We start from the raw sequence: 19,228 nt of genomic DNA, 5'->3' as shown, positions 1-19,228 counted from the left end.
AAGTCTAGAACGTATAGCCAGTTTATAAAAAGAATAAACTTAACCTCAGTGCGCCGGTACCCCACGAAGCTGTCAAGTGTCAACTTGTCAAATCCATGCGCGCATGTTTTGGTTTTGAATATCTACACAGTATAATTTAGTTTAGAAAAAACTTGAAAACAGATTTTATTTAAATACGAAGTTAATAATACTACTTAGAAATGGCGGAACAAGTTAATCAGCGTATTGAGGGAATGATAAATGAGCTAGAACAAATGAAACGTACTAATCTTTATGACGACGCCGAAATAAGGTAAATACTTAGCCTAAATAATACTTATTTAATCATAACTATCGTGTTATTGCTTTTTTTTTTATAAAAAGCAACAAGCCTAGCATTATCAACACGGCCTGTAAGTATATTCACAAGTTTAATTTTCGTAATAGTAAAGTAGGGTTATGTACATCAGTACCTTTAAAACGGCTGACTTTTGTCACAAATTAGTGAAGCTGTATTTGAACAGAAATGAAATCTCACTTGATTGCAGTACTTTAATTATAAATTGGTTTTTTAGGGAAATATCAAGGAAAAGAAAAGAATTTGAATACAGAATACAGCGCAGAATAAAAGAGAAAGAGGACTTTGTTCAATACATATCCTATGAATTGACTTTACTAGAAGATATATCACTGAGAAGAAAGCAGGCTAAACTTTCAGAAAAGAAAAAAGATATAGAGTATGCTATAGCTAAGAGACTCAATAAGGTGTTCAGGCAATTTGTCTATAGATACCAGAATGATGTGGCTATATATTTTGAATACCTAAAATTCTGTCAAAGTGTTGGCTTTGATTATGCTGTAGCAGCTATTATTGGTCAAATGTTACAGGTAAAGTAGTAAATGATAAGATTATATATAGGATTTTTATAGGCAAATCCCTAGAAACTAGACGGAGTCTTCATCATTTCATTGTTACGGAAAATGAGCCTAAATAGTCTGACATACCTTATTTTATGAATATCAAACATTCATAATTTTGTGTTTACTTGTATAGTTTTTACACTTCTTGGACACACAACTCAAAAATACTTAGGTATCATTTGTTTAAAGAACTTTTTTTGTTCACTATGCAACTAAATAAAAAATTAGCCACCATTATTCACCTCAGTTCTGCGCTGGTGACATATCTAATAATATAAAATCTTTGCCTACCACAGCTAAATACGGTAGACAATTATGAAGTTTAGACTGGTGGCTTTAGTAGTATGTTTCAAAGGTTCAGATCCTTGTCCGTGGTCAAGCATAGACAATTCTGAATCTGGACCCTAGTTTAGATCTGAAATGTTAATTAATGTTAAATAGGGTTTTCAGTGCTTAATGAAGTACAGTTTGTTTATTGGTTTGTTAAGTAATATGTTTCAGTTTAGCACATAATTACCAATTTTAAATTTACTTACATTTAGGTCAGTATTTCATTCTTCTTTTGTACACCACAATAAATGAAAAAAAAACAAGCAAAACAGAAACATAAGATGTAGAATACAAAAGGCGGCCTTATCTTAAGGTTGCCTGGAAGAGATCGCTACTAAGCGATAAGGCCGCCTTTTGTATCCTACTTTTTCTTATGTTTCTGTTTTGCTTGTTTTCTTTTATTTATTGTGGTGTACAAATAAAGAGTATTAAATAAATCTCTTAGTAGCGATCTCTTCCAGGCAACCTTAGGCTTAGGAACTTATTAGGACAACTGATGTATGTTGAATAAACAGTACCATACCGTACAATAAATTGTGTATACCTATGTATTTGTAATTTTTTACATTTTATGGTCCTTTAATACAATTTTTGAACATATTTTATAGATCCATGGCGACAAACCGAAGATGTGGCAAATGGCAAGCAAGTGGGAGAGTAAGGAACAGAACAATTTAGAAAATGCTAGAAGCTTTCTTCTAAAAGGCATTCACAGGCATCCAGACTCAGAAATACTTTATTTGGATCTCTTTGAAATTGAGCTCATGATTGCTTACCAAGCTGATGAAGAAGATAAAGTAGGCATTATTTTAACATGTTTTTTATATTTTAGCCTACTTACTTTCACATTTATTTAAAAATGAACCGGTCAACTTGAGATCTCCTCCTTTTTGAAGTTGGTTAATGTATAATAAATTAATTACTATTTCGATTGTAGGAAAAATATCTAAAAAGAGCTGAAGTTGTTTGGAGAAATGGAATGAAAAATATATCAGATGTAAATTACTTGTTGAAGCTGTGTGATTTGTCATTGAAATATGGAATTGATGAAACAACTACTGCTTCTATAAAAGAGGAGATTTGGAATAGAAGAACAGAAAGAGATGTTTGGACTTATATAGCAAACAAAGAATTAGAGGTAGCATTAAATCAATACATAATAATATGACTTACTGTTACTGTAATCAGACTCAGGCAGCCAGTTAATAAACAAATAATTTTCAGGGATTCCATTGGACAGAAATTGAAGAATTTCTTAATGATGAATTAAATTATCCTCCAGAAATAAACAACTACATTGCAGTGTATGAAGAAGCTTTGCAACAGGTACATAACTATACTTTATTGTGTCAAATTAGGAATAAATTCTAAATGTTTTAAAGCACAAGTTATTTTACAAATTGCTTTGTTTTTCATCCCATTATAACAAAAGAAAAAGTATTGTTTGTATTTTTTGGATATATTCAAAGAGGCCCCCAATATGAGTTTCCCGGCTTGAGCCTAGAAAGCAAGATAGTCGGAAAAAGGGCACCAGAGCGACAATGTTAATGGGTGGACAATATAAAGAGTAATTACAATAAAATGCTTAAGTTATTGGAAAAGTTTTCTGTCTGATTGCCAAACTTCAGTTTGAAGAGATGAACCTGATGATGATGATGATATCGTACATAAATATTGCTCTGCTTCATTGGCATAAGTATAGCATTTGAGACGCATTGGCAAATTTATTTCCCATAAATTCGCCAATGAGTCTCATAAAAAAGGCTCAGAATAATTTTCACGTTGATGTGACTAGCTCACATCCTTTTAGACTGGGGGTCCATTCAAGATATGGGCACATGGCATATCATGTTAAACCGTCTGTTCCAGTTATATGTATCAATCATTTGAATCTAAGTCAAATATTATCACCCTAAACCCGCCAACCCGAATTGAAGCTACAAGCTCCATATCCCTTTTCCTAAACGACAGGCGGCCTAGCCCTTAAAATATTAACAATGATGAAACCTTATTTACGTTTACCATTTAGTTTCCAGATGCAGCACTTTGCACTAAATACATCCATGGCCTACTTGGTGTAAAGGATAGTGTTTGTTCTGAGATACAGAAAATTAACACTGTGAAACACGCTTGGAATTACGGTCACGAAAACGGGCTCCTTACTAATGAAATGTATGCATTTGGCATTAGTGTGTTAAAGTTGGAAGATGAAATGACGAAAGATGAACTCACTGAGGTAATATTTCTTTGTGTGGAATGATTTTTGTTCAAACTTACCTTTAAATTTTCTAACTTTCTTAAAATTTTGATATTTGCTGAAGAGGTTTTTTACTTAAAGTGATGATAATTATGCTTGATGTACCATTTTTAAATCACAAAGTATGTACAGAATTATTTATTTCAAAAACTTGAAATGAAAATAACATAAAATGTCTCATAATCAAAAAATTGTAATACATACACTTATTTATTTCCCTATCAACAATTTCTGGTTCTCGTATATTTATATTATCACATTGTTAGAATTATTAATAAATCTATATATAATCTCTGGAAAATATATTTTTTAATCAAATCCCTATTAATAAAAAAAAAATTAGATTAGATTATTTTTTGGTTTTTCTTTTTTAATGTATTATGTTAATTTATTCCAGATTCTTGATGCGGCATTAGCTAAAAACCCACATTGTAGAAATTTATGGGAGGAAAAGCTTTTGCTTAACAAGTCAGATGAAAAAAAAATGTTATCCATACTCCAAGAGTCGGGCAAAAGTCTTAAATCTGAAGATTATCTTGCACTGTGGAATTTCATGTTTGATAATATTGATTCAAATGTTGTAGTAAGTAACAAATAATAATATTGGTATAGTAAAATAGTAATTAAGCCTGCTAATAAATCCAAATGGCCATGTTCAACAGCTTCTTTGAAATTATATTAACGGGTGGAAGAGCTTGCAGAGGCTTGTCTATCTAAATATGAATTAATAATATTGTAGAAACAAAATATCTGCTTTAATAAATTACTTGTTTTCTATGTAGGTAAAAAGTTTTCAGTAGGCATTAAGATGCACACCATGACTTATCTTAAAACTAGAGAAAGACGAATGTACATTGTACACCAATAAAGGTGGGGCTGAAAATATTGCTCTCCCTTTTGTTGTGTTGGGCCAAAAGAGCAATATTTTAACTCTGCCACACAACACACCTCACTGAGTCACCCATATAGTTCCATTTCCAGAGAATATGGGTCAAAATATATGCCTATGACACTCACTAATAATGTGGTGTGGTGGTGGTAAAAGAATTTTTAAAATTGGTTCAGCAGATGCAGAGAAGATTTTCTCTAGGAAATTATGTGTGTACAGACAAAACACAGTATTTGGATTTTTTAGTTCTTATTTTTTCAATGCATAGTGTAAAATTCACATAATTTTTCAGTTCAAGACTTGTTATGAGAAATTCAAGACCTGTGAAAATGCAGTAATATTTTCCCTAAAGCCTAAGCTTTTACAAAAAATGTATGAACACAATGGCATTAAAACTGCAAGACATATCTATGAAGAGTTTATTAGAACTCCACCAACTCAAGTTGAGCTACATAGAGTTATGATTGAAATAGAAATGTCCCAAGAGAAACCGGCTTTGAAAAATGTTAGGAAGTGTTATGAAGCATTGGTGCAGCATCATGGGACCAATAATATTGAAGTATGGATGGACTACATGAACTTCGAACAGACTAAAGGTAGTGCTGCATCTGTGCCGGCTATTCATAGAAGAGCTATTGGAATGTTGGTGAAGGATTTAGTAGACAAGTTCATTGAAGCTCAAACATTATCAAAATTGAAATAAATAATTTAATTTAATCTGGTATTTTATTAAAAACAAATAATACATTGAAACAAAATATATTTATAACCCCCGAGTGTACTTTGACAATCTAGCATAACGGATTCACATGAAACATTTATACTAAATTATTTACAGTGACCACTTTACACATACATCTCTACATGAGGTCAAAATCTCTACTTTGGTGATTGTGGAATAACACTTAGCGAATAAACACAATGTAATAAATGCATTGGTACATTAGGACTGAGGCAGTTACTGTGTAGCTGCGATGGGAGCAATGTAGTACCTAAAGATTAGGGATGAACCTCGTTTGTGCTGCTTGTTCCTTAGAAGTTCTCTCCAGCAAGCTTGCCATGATGGGTAGGCGGGCATCAGAGGTGGATTACCAGCCCTTAGACTGCATCCAGCGACCGCCATACATGTCGACACAACCACTAGCGGGTAGGTTATTGTGCTAGTTACAAATGTGAGCAATGGTAGTGTGTAATATCTTAAATCTTTCGTTTTCACCAGATATTTGTTAACATAGTAGGCCAAAATTCCAGTCACAGCAACGCAGGTCAAATCTGCAAGCAGCTTAGGTATTATTCCGTGGAAGAACCCGAGGATACCGTCGTCTCGGTAAATTGATACGATTGCGCCCAACAGAGAACTGTACTCTTCTTCTTTTCCGATAAATGCAGCCATCATCCTTACCGACACTACGTGGAAAGGATAGGACACCAAGACGGACGCTGTGTGCATGATCACATCCCGACGCCCGAGCTTGTAGTAATCCTCGAGTTTGGGTTCGTCGTCCGATACGATGTTTGGAGGATCGTTGATCTCCGGTAGATCGATACCACAGGCATGTATTACCTTCGAGGTTAGCTGACTAGAGGCGATCAACCCCAGCACTCTCGCCGACAATCCCGTGTAACAACCGAAGAAACCGTCGGACTTCTTGATGAACTTTATGTATTGAAAGACGTTAGGTAATATCATAGCGGGCCGACCGAACAGGGTTGTCGAACGCCGCGGCGGCAGAGGCTCGTATCCGAGTTGAATGAGCACTTTCGCATACTCCATAGGGTGACATATTGTAGTAATCAGCAATTGTGAAGGCAGAGCCGCTATTTTTTCTTTTTCAATTTCGTCCATATTATTGTAATTTGACAAAGTCGACAACCTATTTTTTTCGGAAATCAATTATCAAATATTGACAAGCACTTGACAAATATATACTACCATAAACAAAAGAGTGTCACAGATCTGTCGACTGTCACGCACATGTTCTAGACGTTATGGTCTCAGATTTCGTCGTAGACACTAGACAGAGAATCCACGATATTTTCATTGTAGATTTTGGCTGCTGAAAGAGACTGAAATGGCCCGACACTTGCCGTTCAGAAATCCAATACTTGTCTAAAAGAAAATTGAAGATCAAACTGGGTTATTCCAATCATCATCATCATCATCATCATATTTTGTAGGAACTACAAAACTAGAGCTTTATAGATCGTGTCTTTTTTTGAATATACTGAATTATTCAAAAGAAGCCAAAAGCTTAATTTCCTACTTTTAAAGGGGCAATTGATATATAATACGTTTGAAATTTTATAAAATTTTATTTCATCATGCATTAGTCGTCAACTCTATAGTATTTTCCTCTTCAACTTTATAAGGCTGGTGTGTTGATATTTTCCGGGGACTCGGTTCTGCTTCATTTTCTATGCCATTTGGTAAAGCATTCTGAAAATAAGGTTTTAAATAACTGATTAATGTCAAAACTCCTTGGAGAGCACGTTAAGCCGTTAGTCCCAGTCATTATTATTACTGTGATAGATAACATTATCAACTTAGGCCAACACGAATTGAAGCAGTAGTGGGTTAAGTAAGCTCCTTATCCCCTAAAAAACCGTGATAGCCCAGTGGATATGACCTCTACCTCCGATTCCGGAGGGTGTGGGTTCGAATCCGGTCCATGCACCTCCAACTTTTCAATTGTGTGCATTTTAAGAAATTAAATATCACGTGTGACGTGTCTCAAACGTTGAAGGAACACATCGTGAGGAAACCTGCATACCAGAGAATTTTCTTGATCCTCTGCGTGTGTGAAGTCTGCCAATGCGCATTGGGCCAGCGTGGTGGACTATTGGCCTAACCTCTCTCATTCTGAGAGTAGACCCGAGCTCAGCAGTGAGCCGAATATGGGTTGATAATGATGGTATAAGTTTAATAAGTTGTCCAAAGCTGGTAATGAAGGAATAAAGTAAATCATAGGCCATGGTCCAAGTCCAACTTTCCAATGTAATCGATTGCTACGAACATGCTCGGGAGAATGTCTCGTGGGACAGTGTAGTAAAATCATCATCAGCTAATAAATCTCTTATGAGACATTGTTAACGAACGGTTAAAGGTTGTATTTCCATGATACAAAAAAAGAAGTAAGACATATCAGGTACAATAATTAACTTGTCATTTACGTACACTTTTATTGTCTACATCAGTATCACTCTCATAGTCACTTGCTTCGTCCGAATCACTCTCTTTATCGTCTTCTTCTTCTTCATTTTCTAGCATTTCATCTTTCTCTTCTAATGGTTCCCATGCGATATCCTTATCTACCATGTCTGTGAAAGATTTTTTGCATGTAAATATTTAAATTTTCATAGATATTAGGTATTTGTAGTTAATTCACTAATCCCTTATTCAATATCAAAAAGCTGAAAGTCACTTTGGTACATTATTAGTCAAACTTTTTACACTTTCACATCCTACTACCTATTTCGAAAATATACTATGAATCGCAGGGATTTCTAGGTTCTCTTTGTTTTCTTATTTGAGTGTTAACGTCGGTGTTCAGAATACTGTAACAGCTTTAATATTACCTCTAAATCTCAGGGACCCACGTCTACTGGGTGGTTTATCCTCGTTTGCTTCTATTATGATGGCTGGTACGATATCAATGACAACTCCATTCGGTTTCTTATCTTCTTCTTTAACTTCTTCATCTTTATTGAGCTTTGGAGAGAAAATATTATATTACTATGTTTATGTTGGTGTATAATAAAATAAGAAAGGGGGATTTATTTTTATAGTGGTGTAGTTTTCAGTATTCATATAGTACCTATCAACCTGTTTGTTTTGTTAATATTTAATTGCAGTTGCTAAAAGATACTTTTCCACTAGACAATAGTTATGCAGGTGTATCGTGTAGTTATAGATCATTGTAATGAGTTCAAACCCAAATGATTCAAATAGATCGTATTTTACCTGTACTAAAGATACAGATGGTTCCTGATATTTGGTGGCTTTCTCCTTATTCCTCATGATATTCTCATCTGTTTCTTTCTCTAGTCTCAATTTGTAGGCTTTGTGTGTCCGCCACATCTTAAACAAAATTGTAAATCTAAGACGATTTAAATTCAAACTAGATGAGTTATCTTAATTTACAGGAGTTCTTCCAACTCAATCATCAGACCAGCTCCATCATAATATATTATTGCAATGCCGTCACAGATACTTAATTTTATTTCAATGGTCTTTTCAAGATTGACTTAATTAGCATATACTAATGGGAAATTAAAGCTTGTAATCATACGTACATGGGATCCAGTGTAGCACAGACCCAGAAGAAATATAACCGTTAGAGCGATGAAAAACTTGTCGGTGTTTTCTTCTTCAGTGTCGATTTGTAAATGCATGGAGTCGTATGGAACTCGTGAAGGCGGATCCTCAACCCACGTTTTATCAACACTCTGTTTTGAAAAAATATGTTAGAACACTTGGAGAAAAAATATCGGTATGAATAATCTAATAAACGCACAAAGGAAAGAAGACTGGAACTGGAAAGGAACAATAAAGGAAAGGAAGATAATTATTTTGGAATTGCACCTGAACAGGACAGTAAAATAGCAGAAGATAAGGCTTAGTGTGATGGTATACCACTTATAGAGGTTATTGTTTTCAGTAATAAATTGCAATATCTTATAGGCAGTCAGATACGTAAATTAAAAAAAGAACACTGATTATTTTGGAAAAATCATGTTTGGAAAAATACTCGGAGAAGTAAAACTAATAATGAAAAATAACTAAGCAATGAATAAATAACGGACATAGAAGATTATAATTACGATGACTCAATCTTAAACGTAGTAAAATGGCTAGGCTAGGCTTTAATAGAGCTTCTGGTTTCCAGAAATAAATTCAAATCTTTTGAATTCTGTTATCTGCATCAAATATTATTACCATAGAGATGTAAAATATATTTACGAAACATCATCCAAATAGTTCTCAAAAATATTTCATCTGAACGAAAAGTATTATAATTACAATGAGGAAGCTTCCGTTATGTGTAGCTCCTAGTTGATCGTGTTCAGGCCATGCTTCATCGAAATCGGCAGAGCATTGTGCACTTCGAACTCCTTGAGCGTTCACGGCGTTTACTTTTTCTGTGTCAGATCTAGTGAACAGCATGTATTCTTCTAGCGGCTTCATTTCATAGTCATTTATTTCAACGAATATATCTGGAATTTTTGAACCATTCATTGAGTGCTACACTTGTCTTAATTAAGGGTGTAAGATACAGGTGCAAATCATTTAAGAGTCTTCGCCTAAGCGGTATTTGCATTTTTGATTATTTTAGTGAACCCTATATCAGGCGAATGAGTACCGACTCTGTTAAGTAGTTTGCTTATAATAATTGTCGAAGTCGTTATTAATTCGCAGTATTTTGTTAATACGCGTAGGTTTATAAGTAAAGTGTTGTAAAATTTGGTATATTTTACACTATTTACGACTATTTGTTTAAAACAGTTTTAACTAATTTCTTCAATATTGTATAATAATTATGTTTTTAATAATGACAACTTACTAGAAAGACATCCATTATATCCTTTATATATTTTAAGTCTAGGATCTGTTGTGTTTAGTCCACCGATCTGTACTTCATTAGAGCCCACATCAGAGACCTCCCATAGACCTTCTGGTGGTAACTTCTCTAAGGGAACTTCTATTCTATCTATTAGTAACATTGCTTCTTGTCCTATCCTTGTATAATATACTGTGTGGCGTGCTCCTGCATTAAATATTACATAATGTTTCAGTACATAAATAATGATAAAGATTAGAAAATATTTTATCTTTTAACTTATTATTATCGTTCATAAGATTCTCAGTTGTCACATACGTCCCTGTCCAAAAGCTAAAAGACATTTTCCATTGTGTTGGTAAATAGATTATATTTCATACAAACACTTCAATACTTGTATGTACTTGTAGTTATCTCTTTAAAAACCTTATCATTAAACTTATTATCATTCAAATGATTGTCAGATTCACTCAACTTACCGTTTAGGAAGTTTCTGTTTTTAACTTCACCACCGTAAGCGGATTCTTCTCTGTCTTCTTCGAATTTCAAGTATCCGTCCTGTGTTATTGCTACCAGTAAATAATAACTACGTCTGTAAAGAAAATGGAGTCAAAGATTAATTTTTCTACGAGTTAATCTATTACTATTTGTAACATTTTATTTCGAGTCTGCTACTAATTTAGTTACATTAGAAGTAGATTTTCTATTGATTCAATCTATATGTGTATATGTGTTATTGTATGTGTGTATGTGTTTAGTATTCACAGCTGTGTGTGACCGTGTTTCTGTTTATTTGCATATATAGCCAATTAGCCATACGTAAAGATTTTTGTTCGTGTACTAAATACATAAATAAAGTAAATACATAAATGTTATATGACTATGTGGTTTGCCTTTTTTACTTCATCTTTGTCGTTGTAGTATATGTCAACAGCCTAGATTGTCAATAGATGAGTCTATAAATACAAGCCTCGGACAAGAGGGGCAGTTAGTTGCACTTTATTGCTACAGCAGTACGTACACGAGGTACTTAGGTAGATACAGTGTTCAACCAACTGGATGTGATAACCCGAGTGATCAACCGATCACCCCGAGAGTGTGTGCAAACACTACAGTCGTGTTATTCAGATTTTAGTTTAGAAACTTACTTGTTTTCCGTTTGCACTAGTAACAACACCGTATTTTTTTGACGCAGATCGTTGCTGGAGAACGCTAAATTTATTTTTACCTGCAATCAAATTTGAATTGAAATAAAAATAAAATTAAATCCGGTTGCTTCAATTAATAAATATTTTTAAATTCTGCGGAAAATCTATACTTATAATAAATCTGTAGAGAGGTCAATACTGTACATGAAATATATTTCCAAAATAACTATCAGGGGGTGATTAGTGATCAGCAAAATTTTCGTCTGTCTGTCTGTATGTTCGTTATAGAAACAAAAATTTAAAGCAAAAAACTTGTATATCAAACCACACTACTTTACCAGGCTTGACAGTCAAAATAGTTTCTAAGATAAAATTAAGATAAAATTGACAGGGTTTTATGGACATTGGACATGCAACCACCGAAATTAATCTCTTTATACGAGTATTTTGTTAGTCCGAGGTTTAGTTCAGAGACTCCAGTAACTCGTAAGTAAACTACAAAGCTATATTTTGGCATAAATTATTGTTTTTACCGTTAAAAAGTGGTAAAATATTTTTTTTTTTTACTTAAAAATGGGGATGATTTTTTACAAAATAATGAAACGAGCAAGCTCGTGTGACGTCATTCTAATTACAACGACACAAACAAAGTTCGTATAACTAACTTTTGACACTTACTTTGAACACGGGCCCGGCTAAAACAAATTTCCTCTGTAAAATGCTTTCCCCATTGAAATCTGCCCCTTTTTCCTCCATGCAATATTCGCCGAAATAACTGGTCAGTTCGCAATCACAACTGCTCTCCTGGTTTGTGAAGTCCTCTGTGCAGATTCCGCCATTTTTGCAAGGTTCTGAGTCACATTTCATATTGCATTCCGGTAGCACGCCCGTTAGATCTGGTTGATGATTTTTGATTGGATTAACCATTTTTATCTTACGAAATACATTTTTCATATAAAAAAGACTCACGAATTCAATTTACTATTCTATTTCTACACTAAATAAGAGATTTGTGGCTTTTAGTTATCATCACAATACAAGGCCTTTTGGGTGGACTTCCAAGCAAAATTGTCTCGAGCCTCCAATATCCAGCGGCTCCCTGCAACCCGCTTGCTGTTCTTGGTCCACCTAGTGGGGGGTCGAACACTGTGCTTTCCGGTGCGGGGTCGCCAGCACTTTAAGACCCCAACGTCCATCGGCTCTTCGAACTATGTGCTCTGCCCATTGCCATTTCAGCTTTGCGACTCACTGAGCTATGTCAGTGACTGGTTCTTCTGCGGATCTCCTCATTTCTGATTCGATCTCGCAAATAAACTCCAAGCATATTCCGCTGAATGACTTAAAGCCTTTGAATTTTCCTTGTAAATGTGCAATAAAGGATAAAGAAAATATTTTGTAATTATTCGTCAGAGTCATTACCTTGTTCAATATTTTGTTGAGCTTTCTTCGATAAGTCGACCACGTGATCAGCAATTTTGAACCCTCTCACACATCCAACGTATCCCCCTTGCGGTAGAAGGATGGCTCGGGGAGCTAAATGTAAGGAGTACGGGTCGTAGCCTCCGAGGTTCATTTGGAAGTAATCTGTTGGTGGAGCTGGAGGTCTTTGCGGACGGATCACCTCTAAAACATAGAAAACGAAACCGTGCATAGATATGTATGGTTTTTTATTTTGCCCAACTCTGAGTCTGCTCTGAACACGATGCTTATAGCTGTGTTGTATAGGAAAACATAATATACCAGCCTATACCAGCAGAGATAACTATTTAGGTTATCGTTAGATTCGTCTTGAACGTATAGACTCGACGTGAAAAAAAAGTTAATATTCGCCGTATCTTTTTTATAATATGGTCAATATACCCTGCGCAACTAGTCGGAAAAGTTTGCCAGGGTCGTAATAGCGGGCGAAGATCGAACCACGACCTTTCGGTGATGAGGCCAACCCCTTTAACCGTTATACTGTTGAGGCTATACTTATAGTTGGGTGTGTGCAACGTCAGAGTGGACAAGAAGTTTGGCGCATACTATAATTAGTATATCGATGGAAATATGGAATGATGGAATATGAATGAACTTCATAGCTTAACACCTCAGGGTAATAGGCCAGAGGGAGGGGGGAATACCAAGATACATAATACGACATATGTGCAAGTGTTCTAAGACATGTTTGATGAAAATCGGTTAAGCCGTTTAAAAGTTGTGGTGGGTGAAAGTGGGGAAGATTAACCGAATGTCTGCAAGTATGAAAACGCACTGAAAGAGTATATTGATAACTTGATCTTGAATAATAATTAATAATTGCATGACTTTCGAGGGATTTTCAAAATTTTAAATTTTATGTTATTAAGAGCCGTGATATGACATCTGCCTCCGATTCTGGAGGGTGTGGGTTCGAGTCTAGTCAGTTGTGTGCATTTTAAGAAATTAAATATCACGTGTCTCAAACGTTGAAGGAAAACCTGAATACCAGAGAATTTTCTTGATTCTCTGCGTGTGTGAAGTCTGCCAATCCGCATTGGGCCAGCGTAATGGACTATTGGCCAAACCAAACCAAACCAAACTCCGCTCAGCAGTGACCCAAATATGCGTTGATAACGATGTTATTTAAAAAAAAAAACTTACCCAAATCAGCGTTCACCCACGGCTTATTAGTGTAGTTAGACAGAAGCTTTGCAACTTTATTAATCGTTGTGTTCTTATCATTAACATGCAGAGTGGTCGTGTTCTCAGTCCTTATGATTGCTATCTGCACACTTTCCCCTTTGTTGATTTTCTCGTAAGTAACATTCATTTGTACGATCTCATCTTCGTTGTTGAACAGATAAATGATTTCCGTTCCATTGTGAATGAATAAGTGAATGAAGTTGTTGAGATTGTCGTTCGCGTACAACACTATTGCGTTGTCGTCGTACGTCCTTAGGTTCATTAGGACGTTTTCTGTCATCATTTTCTTGAGTCGCATCTTTTCTGCGTTTGTCGCGTTGTCTACTAGATAGTTTTTCTTTAGGTAAGCCTCTTTGGTTTGGAATGTTAGTGCTTTTTCATTGATATCTGAAAGTTTGTATTATAAACAAATAATAATATATTTTAAAGCCGAAAAGGAAGGAGTAAAGATGATACAGAGCCAGTCTTTACAAGCAGCGTGGTGAAGCCGGTGAAACCCATGAAAACAAATCCGTGACATTTGTCTCTTTGACATCCGCATATACACAGTTTTGCTCAACATTTTATGAATAAAATTAACTTAATGAGATAAAATATAATAAAAACACTAACAACAATTATACCAAAATACTCCATCTTAATTCTTTAGTTTTTATAAAAAGGTTTTTAAAATATTTAAAAACATAAGACGCCATTTTTCTTGAATAATATTGAAAATTACTAATGCGACGCTTCGTGTCGTACTGACTCGAGAGTGTATTCGTTTTTAAATTTTGTATTTAGAGAGGCTACGACACCGTCGTGTGCCGTGCGCTCCGTCTGCCTATTATTCTTAATATGTGCAAAATACTTGGACTTCGCTCACGAGATTACCGCCATGTAAAATGTTGAGTCGACTGTTATTGTTCCGATAGTTGTTTCAGTCAATGGTCTTATAGCGAAAAGCTTCAACCAATACCTTCAGAAGCTTTCACTTAACTGTTGGATCAAGAGTCGGATACATAAGGCAGTGATTCTTCAGACGGCGCGTATTGTGATGAGGTTCCTCACTCTGGAGCCCTGACCACCGGTTGCTTGGGCACTCAAATGTCCCGCAGCGGAAGTGTCGATGTTTTTTTTTGTTTTTAAATTTTTAATAGTGTTTTGTTATTTATTTTTATATGAACATTGTTAAAAAATTAAAAACTGCCTTGTGTATCCGACTCTTAATCCAACACTTAAGCGAAAGCTTCTTAAGATGTTGGTCGAAGCTTTTCACTATAAGACCATTAACTGAAACAACTATCGGAACAATAATAGTTGACTCAACATGACTTATTATTGGAAAAGACTAAATTGAAGGAATGATTTTGATTATTATTGGTACATAATATCGTTATTATTTATGCATCACAAGCGACGCACCCATACTGTAATGAACAAATGAGTGTTTACTAAACCTGGCGATAGATGTCGCTAATCGTATATAAGTACGCGCTAGCGTTGTGTTTTTCGCCAGAGTACATAATCTGCTAGTTTAGAATTTTTTGGTAACTCTGGTTTCCCTTCATAACGCATAAATCTTTCGCCTTTTACTAAAGATTTCCGTGGAGGGGAACACTCAAATGAGTCTTTGAAATTTTTTGAAGCTTCGCTACCTAGCGGAGCTATGTAAAATGTAAATTAAAACTATAGTATAAATTTAAATATTAAATATCGCCAGGTATAGATACTCAATGTATAATTAGTATTTATTATTTAGTAATAAACAAAATCATTCTTTCATTTCAATTTAGTCTTTTCTAATAATAAATTATGTAGACTTGTAGAGTCAACTATTAGTATTATTGTTCCGATAGTTGTTTCAGTTAATCGTCTTATAGCGAAAAGCTTCGACCAACACCATAAGAAGCTTTTGCTTAAATGTTGGATCAAGAATCGGATGCAGAAGACAGTGATTCTTGAGACGGTGCGTATTGTGAGGAGGTTCCTCAATCTGGAGCCCTGACCATCGGTTGCTTGTGCATTTAAATATCCCGCAGCGGAAGTGTTAATTTTTGTTTTTTTTTTTTACAAATTTTTAATAGTGTTTTGTAATTTATTTTTATACTAACATTGTTAAAAATTTAAAAACGACCTTCTGTATCCGACTTTTAATCCAACATTAAAGCGAAAGCTTCTTAAGATGTTGGCCGAAGCTTTTCACTATAAGACCATTAACGGAAATAACTATTGGAACAATAATAGTTGATTCAACATAACTTATTATTGGAAAAGACTAAATTGTAGGAATGATTTTGATTATTATTGGTACATAATATTGTTATTATTGATGCATCACAAGCGACGCACCCATACTGTAATGAACAAATGAGTGTTTTCTAAACCTGGCGATAGATGTCGCTAGTCGTATATAAGTACGCGCTAGCGTTGTGTTTTTCGCCAGGGTACATAATCTGGTGGTTTTGAAATTTTTGGTAACTCTGGTTTCCCTTCATAACGCATAAATCTTTCGCCTTTTACTAAAGATTTCCGTGGAGGGGAACACTCAAATGAGTCTTTAAAATTTTTTGAGGCTTCGCTTCGCTACCTAGCGGAGCTATGTAAATAATTTCAGTTAATCGTCTTATAGTGAAAAGCTTCGGCCTTCGACCAACACCATAAGAAGCTTTCGCTTAAATGTTGACCCTAGAATCGGATGCACAAGGCAGTGATTCTTGAGACGGCGCGTATTGTGAGAAGGTTCCTCACTCTGGAAGCCCTGACCATCGGTTGCTTGGGCACGTAAATGTCCTGCAGCGGGAAGGTTAATCTATTTTTTTTATAAATTTTTAATAGTACTTTTTGATAATATTTTGTATTAATGACATTGTTAAAAATTTACAAAAAAGGACAAATATATAAATGAGAGTAATTTTTATTATTAATAATACAGTTTTATATTATGTTATAAGCATTGTTAAAAATCACAAAGTGTTAGTAAGTATTTATGTTATTTATTTCTATATTAGTCTATAATATTATTAATTTATTTATTATTAGGTTAATGTTTGTGGTGTTGTAGGGAGGTAATCTCTGGATCTACTAAACAGACTTTGAAAATTCTTTTACCACTATAAAGCCACGTTAATTGCGAGTGTTATATTTTATTCCTGTATTCTCACGGGACCGAGAACGCGGGTGAAACCATGAGACGTCGGCTAGTCTTTATATAAATATTGAATTAAAGATGCAACTCTCTGTATTTTATTGTATTTTTTTTTGCTGTAGAGGTAGCCGCCACAAGCGAAATGTCAGGGACGTTTTCAACTCACAATAAAACACTTCAAATTTTGCATTCATTAATTCCAAACGAACTATCAATAAAAACAAAATCTTGCATGTTTTATTTGTTTTATTTATTATAGACATCTGAGATAAATTGAATAAATAAATTAAAAAAATACTTGGCCTTTATAGGTAGGTATATCTTTTGTTTTTGATGACGCAGGTGAGTTTCTAAAGATCTCAGACGATTAATGCTAAATGTTAAACTTTCAATATCAAAAGTATACCTAAAGTTATATTGTATATCTAGAATATTATCTATTTTAATTTTTAACCGACTTCCAAAAAGGAGGAGGTTGGAAGGAAGGTCTGGCTGGTGGGCTTCGGCCGTGGGTAGTTTAAAAGGCGTACCGCATAACGATTTAGTGTACTTCTAGATATGTATTCTGTGGTTCCGTTATGTATGTAGAAACCGAAAGGGGTATGAATTTCATTCAACTTCTAACAAGTTCGTTCGCATCCGTCTTAGATTGCGTCATCACTTACCATCAGGTGAAATTGAAGTCAAGGGCTAAAAGCTATAGTGATTTAGATTAAACTCTTTGCTTATATGCATTCTTTAGAATTTTTAATCAAAGATTTAAAGGCCTTGGTATGCAAATAGTAATTGCTGGTAAATTAAATGTTTCCTATACAAATACATCGGTGTGCAAGAGAAGGAAGTAATTAGTGAAATCTTTGTAATTACGTTTTTCAATAGCAAAACATAGTACAAGCGTTTAATTAATAATACTTAGATATACTCCTATACTCAAACGGTGAAAGAAAAACATCGTGAGGAAACCTGCTTATCTGAGAATTTCTTTCTTTCTATTCTTAATTCTCTGCGTGTGTGAAGTGAAGGAAGCCAATCCGCATTGATCCAGCGTGGTGGACTATTGGCCTTACCCCTCTGAGAGGAGACTCGAGCTCAGCAGTGAGCCGAATATGGGTTGATAATGATGATGATTTAGTTTATTTAAAATCTGATCTTTTGATGGAAAAGACTTTTAGAGTAAAGTATCTAGGTGGATTGTTAAAGCTTTCGAGGTAGATATAGGTATGTACTAGTGGTAATAAATGGAAATCACAAAAAAGTTTATTTTTAGCGTACTTACCTTATTAATTAGATATTATAGAAATTTAGGGCTATTATTAAGTTATTATATTTCTTTTTGTACGACAAGATTGCCCTTGACTGAGATTCTACCTGATGTATTGTCTTATCCGTCTGGTCTGTCTGTATATACTCGCAATTATATATGTATATTGTATATTAATTGTGACTTTCTATCACGGAATAATTTAAGCGTTAACTTCGTTAAATAACAATGCGTATCTAATAGTTTTACAATTAAAATTTTCAATACGTGACTTCCATTCAATACTAAGCGCCTATTAACGCAAGATATAAGGGAAGCGATAAGAATGATAGGTATCATTATCATATATAGTATAAAGTCGCTTCTGCTGTATGTTCGCTTAGATATAATACCTATTTTTTTTTTACAAGTTAGCCCTTGACTACAGTCTCATCTGATGGTAAGTCTTGATGCAATATGAAAGCGGGCTAACTTGTTAGGAGGAAGATGAAAATCCTCACCCCTTTCGGTTTCTACACGGCATGGCTTGGCTTTACGTCTTTGTCAGTAGGGTGGTAACTAACCACGGCCGAAGCCACCCACCAGCCAGACCTGCACCAATTAAGAAAACCTCAATCGGCCCAGCCGGGGATCGAACCCAAGACCTCCGTCTTGTAAACCACCGCACGTACGTCTCGTCATCTATTAGTATCTACATAGCACCCGTGCAAAGCTGGGGCGGTCGCTAGTCTCAGAATAAAATGTAAGATACCGTCTGATAAAACCTTTTTGTATTGAAGATTAGGTAACAAACGCGATAAATCGTGACAATCTTATTAGTATTGTCTTTTCTTGTGTAACGGCAAATTACCGTTTTTGCAATAGGATATTTTTGTTAGGCAATTTAAGAGCTGATAATCTAAACTTTGCAATCTTTATAGATATTTCATGGGGTCTACGGGAATAAAACTGAGGGGTCCAGCTAGTATTACTACGATATTGCTAGGTCCCATAGTAATATCGGAATAAAATCCAGTGTTGTAAATTATATACCTTGCATCTTCTTTACCTAGAGTTAGGTAATGTTTTTGTTTTTTTTTGTTCTATATACATAT

The 19,228-nt window shown here is 34.8% G+C and overlaps 3 protein-coding genes and 2 non-coding genes across 5 annotated transcripts in view; 3 read left to right on the top strand and 2 right to left on the bottom strand.

The window, feature by feature from the left end:
* The first annotated feature begins 74 nt into the window (after nt 1–74).
* Nucleotides 75–5,093, top strand: LOC112051496 (U3 small nucleolar RNA-associated protein 6 homolog). The gene is made up of 8 exons (XM_024090167.2): nt 75–292; nt 555–867; nt 1,839–2,027; nt 2,168–2,368; nt 2,455–2,556; nt 3,260–3,466; nt 3,885–4,070; nt 4,669–5,093. The coding sequence occupies exons 1-8, from the start codon at nt 201–203 to the stop codon at nt 5,077–5,079; spliced, it is 1,701 nt and encodes a 566-aa protein (XP_023945935.2). The 5' UTR covers nt 75–200; the 3' UTR covers nt 5,080–5,093.
* On the bottom strand, nt 5,084–6,291 carry LOC112051507 (mitochondrial carrier homolog 2-like). The gene has a single exon (XM_024090180.2). The coding sequence runs from the start codon at nt 6,220–6,222 to the stop codon at nt 5,335–5,337; it is 888 nt and encodes a 295-aa protein (XP_023945948.1). The 5' UTR covers nt 6,223–6,291; the 3' UTR covers nt 5,084–5,334.
* A 374-nt stretch (nt 6,292–6,665) lies between these two features.
* LOC112051477 (axotactin) overlaps nt 6,666–19,228 on the bottom strand; it is a 41,618-nt gene continuing 29,055 nt past the window's right edge. Inside the window, exons 19-30 of the mRNA XM_024090146.2 lie at nt 13,705–14,133; nt 12,502–12,705; nt 11,761–11,978; nt 11,083–11,162; nt 10,414–10,526; nt 9,938–10,141; nt 9,397–9,590; nt 8,670–8,822; nt 8,338–8,454; nt 7,953–8,085; nt 7,552–7,694; nt 6,666–6,813 (exon numbers count right to left, since the gene is read on the bottom strand). Of these exons, the coding sequence (XP_023945914.2) occupies nt 6,697–6,813; nt 7,552–7,694; nt 7,953–8,085; nt 8,338–8,454; nt 8,670–8,822; nt 9,397–9,590; nt 9,938–10,141; nt 10,414–10,526; nt 11,083–11,162; nt 11,761–11,978; nt 12,502–12,705; nt 13,705–14,133 (2,105 nt within the window). The 3' untranslated portion in view covers nt 6,666–6,696. The remainder of the gene's footprint in view (nt 6,814–7,551; nt 7,695–7,952; nt 8,086–8,337; nt 8,455–8,669; nt 8,823–9,396; nt 9,591–9,937; nt 10,142–10,413; nt 10,527–11,082; nt 11,163–11,760; nt 11,979–12,501; nt 12,706–13,704; nt 14,134–19,228) is intronic.
* LOC112052295 (U5 spliceosomal RNA) lies at nt 15,277–15,394 on the top strand. Its single transcript, XR_002887297.2, has one exon. It is a non-coding gene; the product is annotated as a U5 spliceosomal RNA (small nuclear RNA).
* LOC128198828 (U5 spliceosomal RNA) lies at nt 16,204–16,325 on the top strand. The gene has a single exon (XR_008251527.1). It is a non-coding gene; the product is annotated as a U5 spliceosomal RNA (small nuclear RNA).

This window comes from Bicyclus anynana, chromosome 15 (genome assembly GCF_947172395.1).
Source record: "Bicyclus anynana chromosome 15, ilBicAnyn1.1, whole genome shotgun sequence".
NCBI lineage: Eukaryota > Metazoa > Arthropoda > Insecta > Lepidoptera > Nymphalidae > Bicyclus > Bicyclus anynana.
This window is presented reverse-complemented; position numbering and strand designations above follow the sequence as displayed.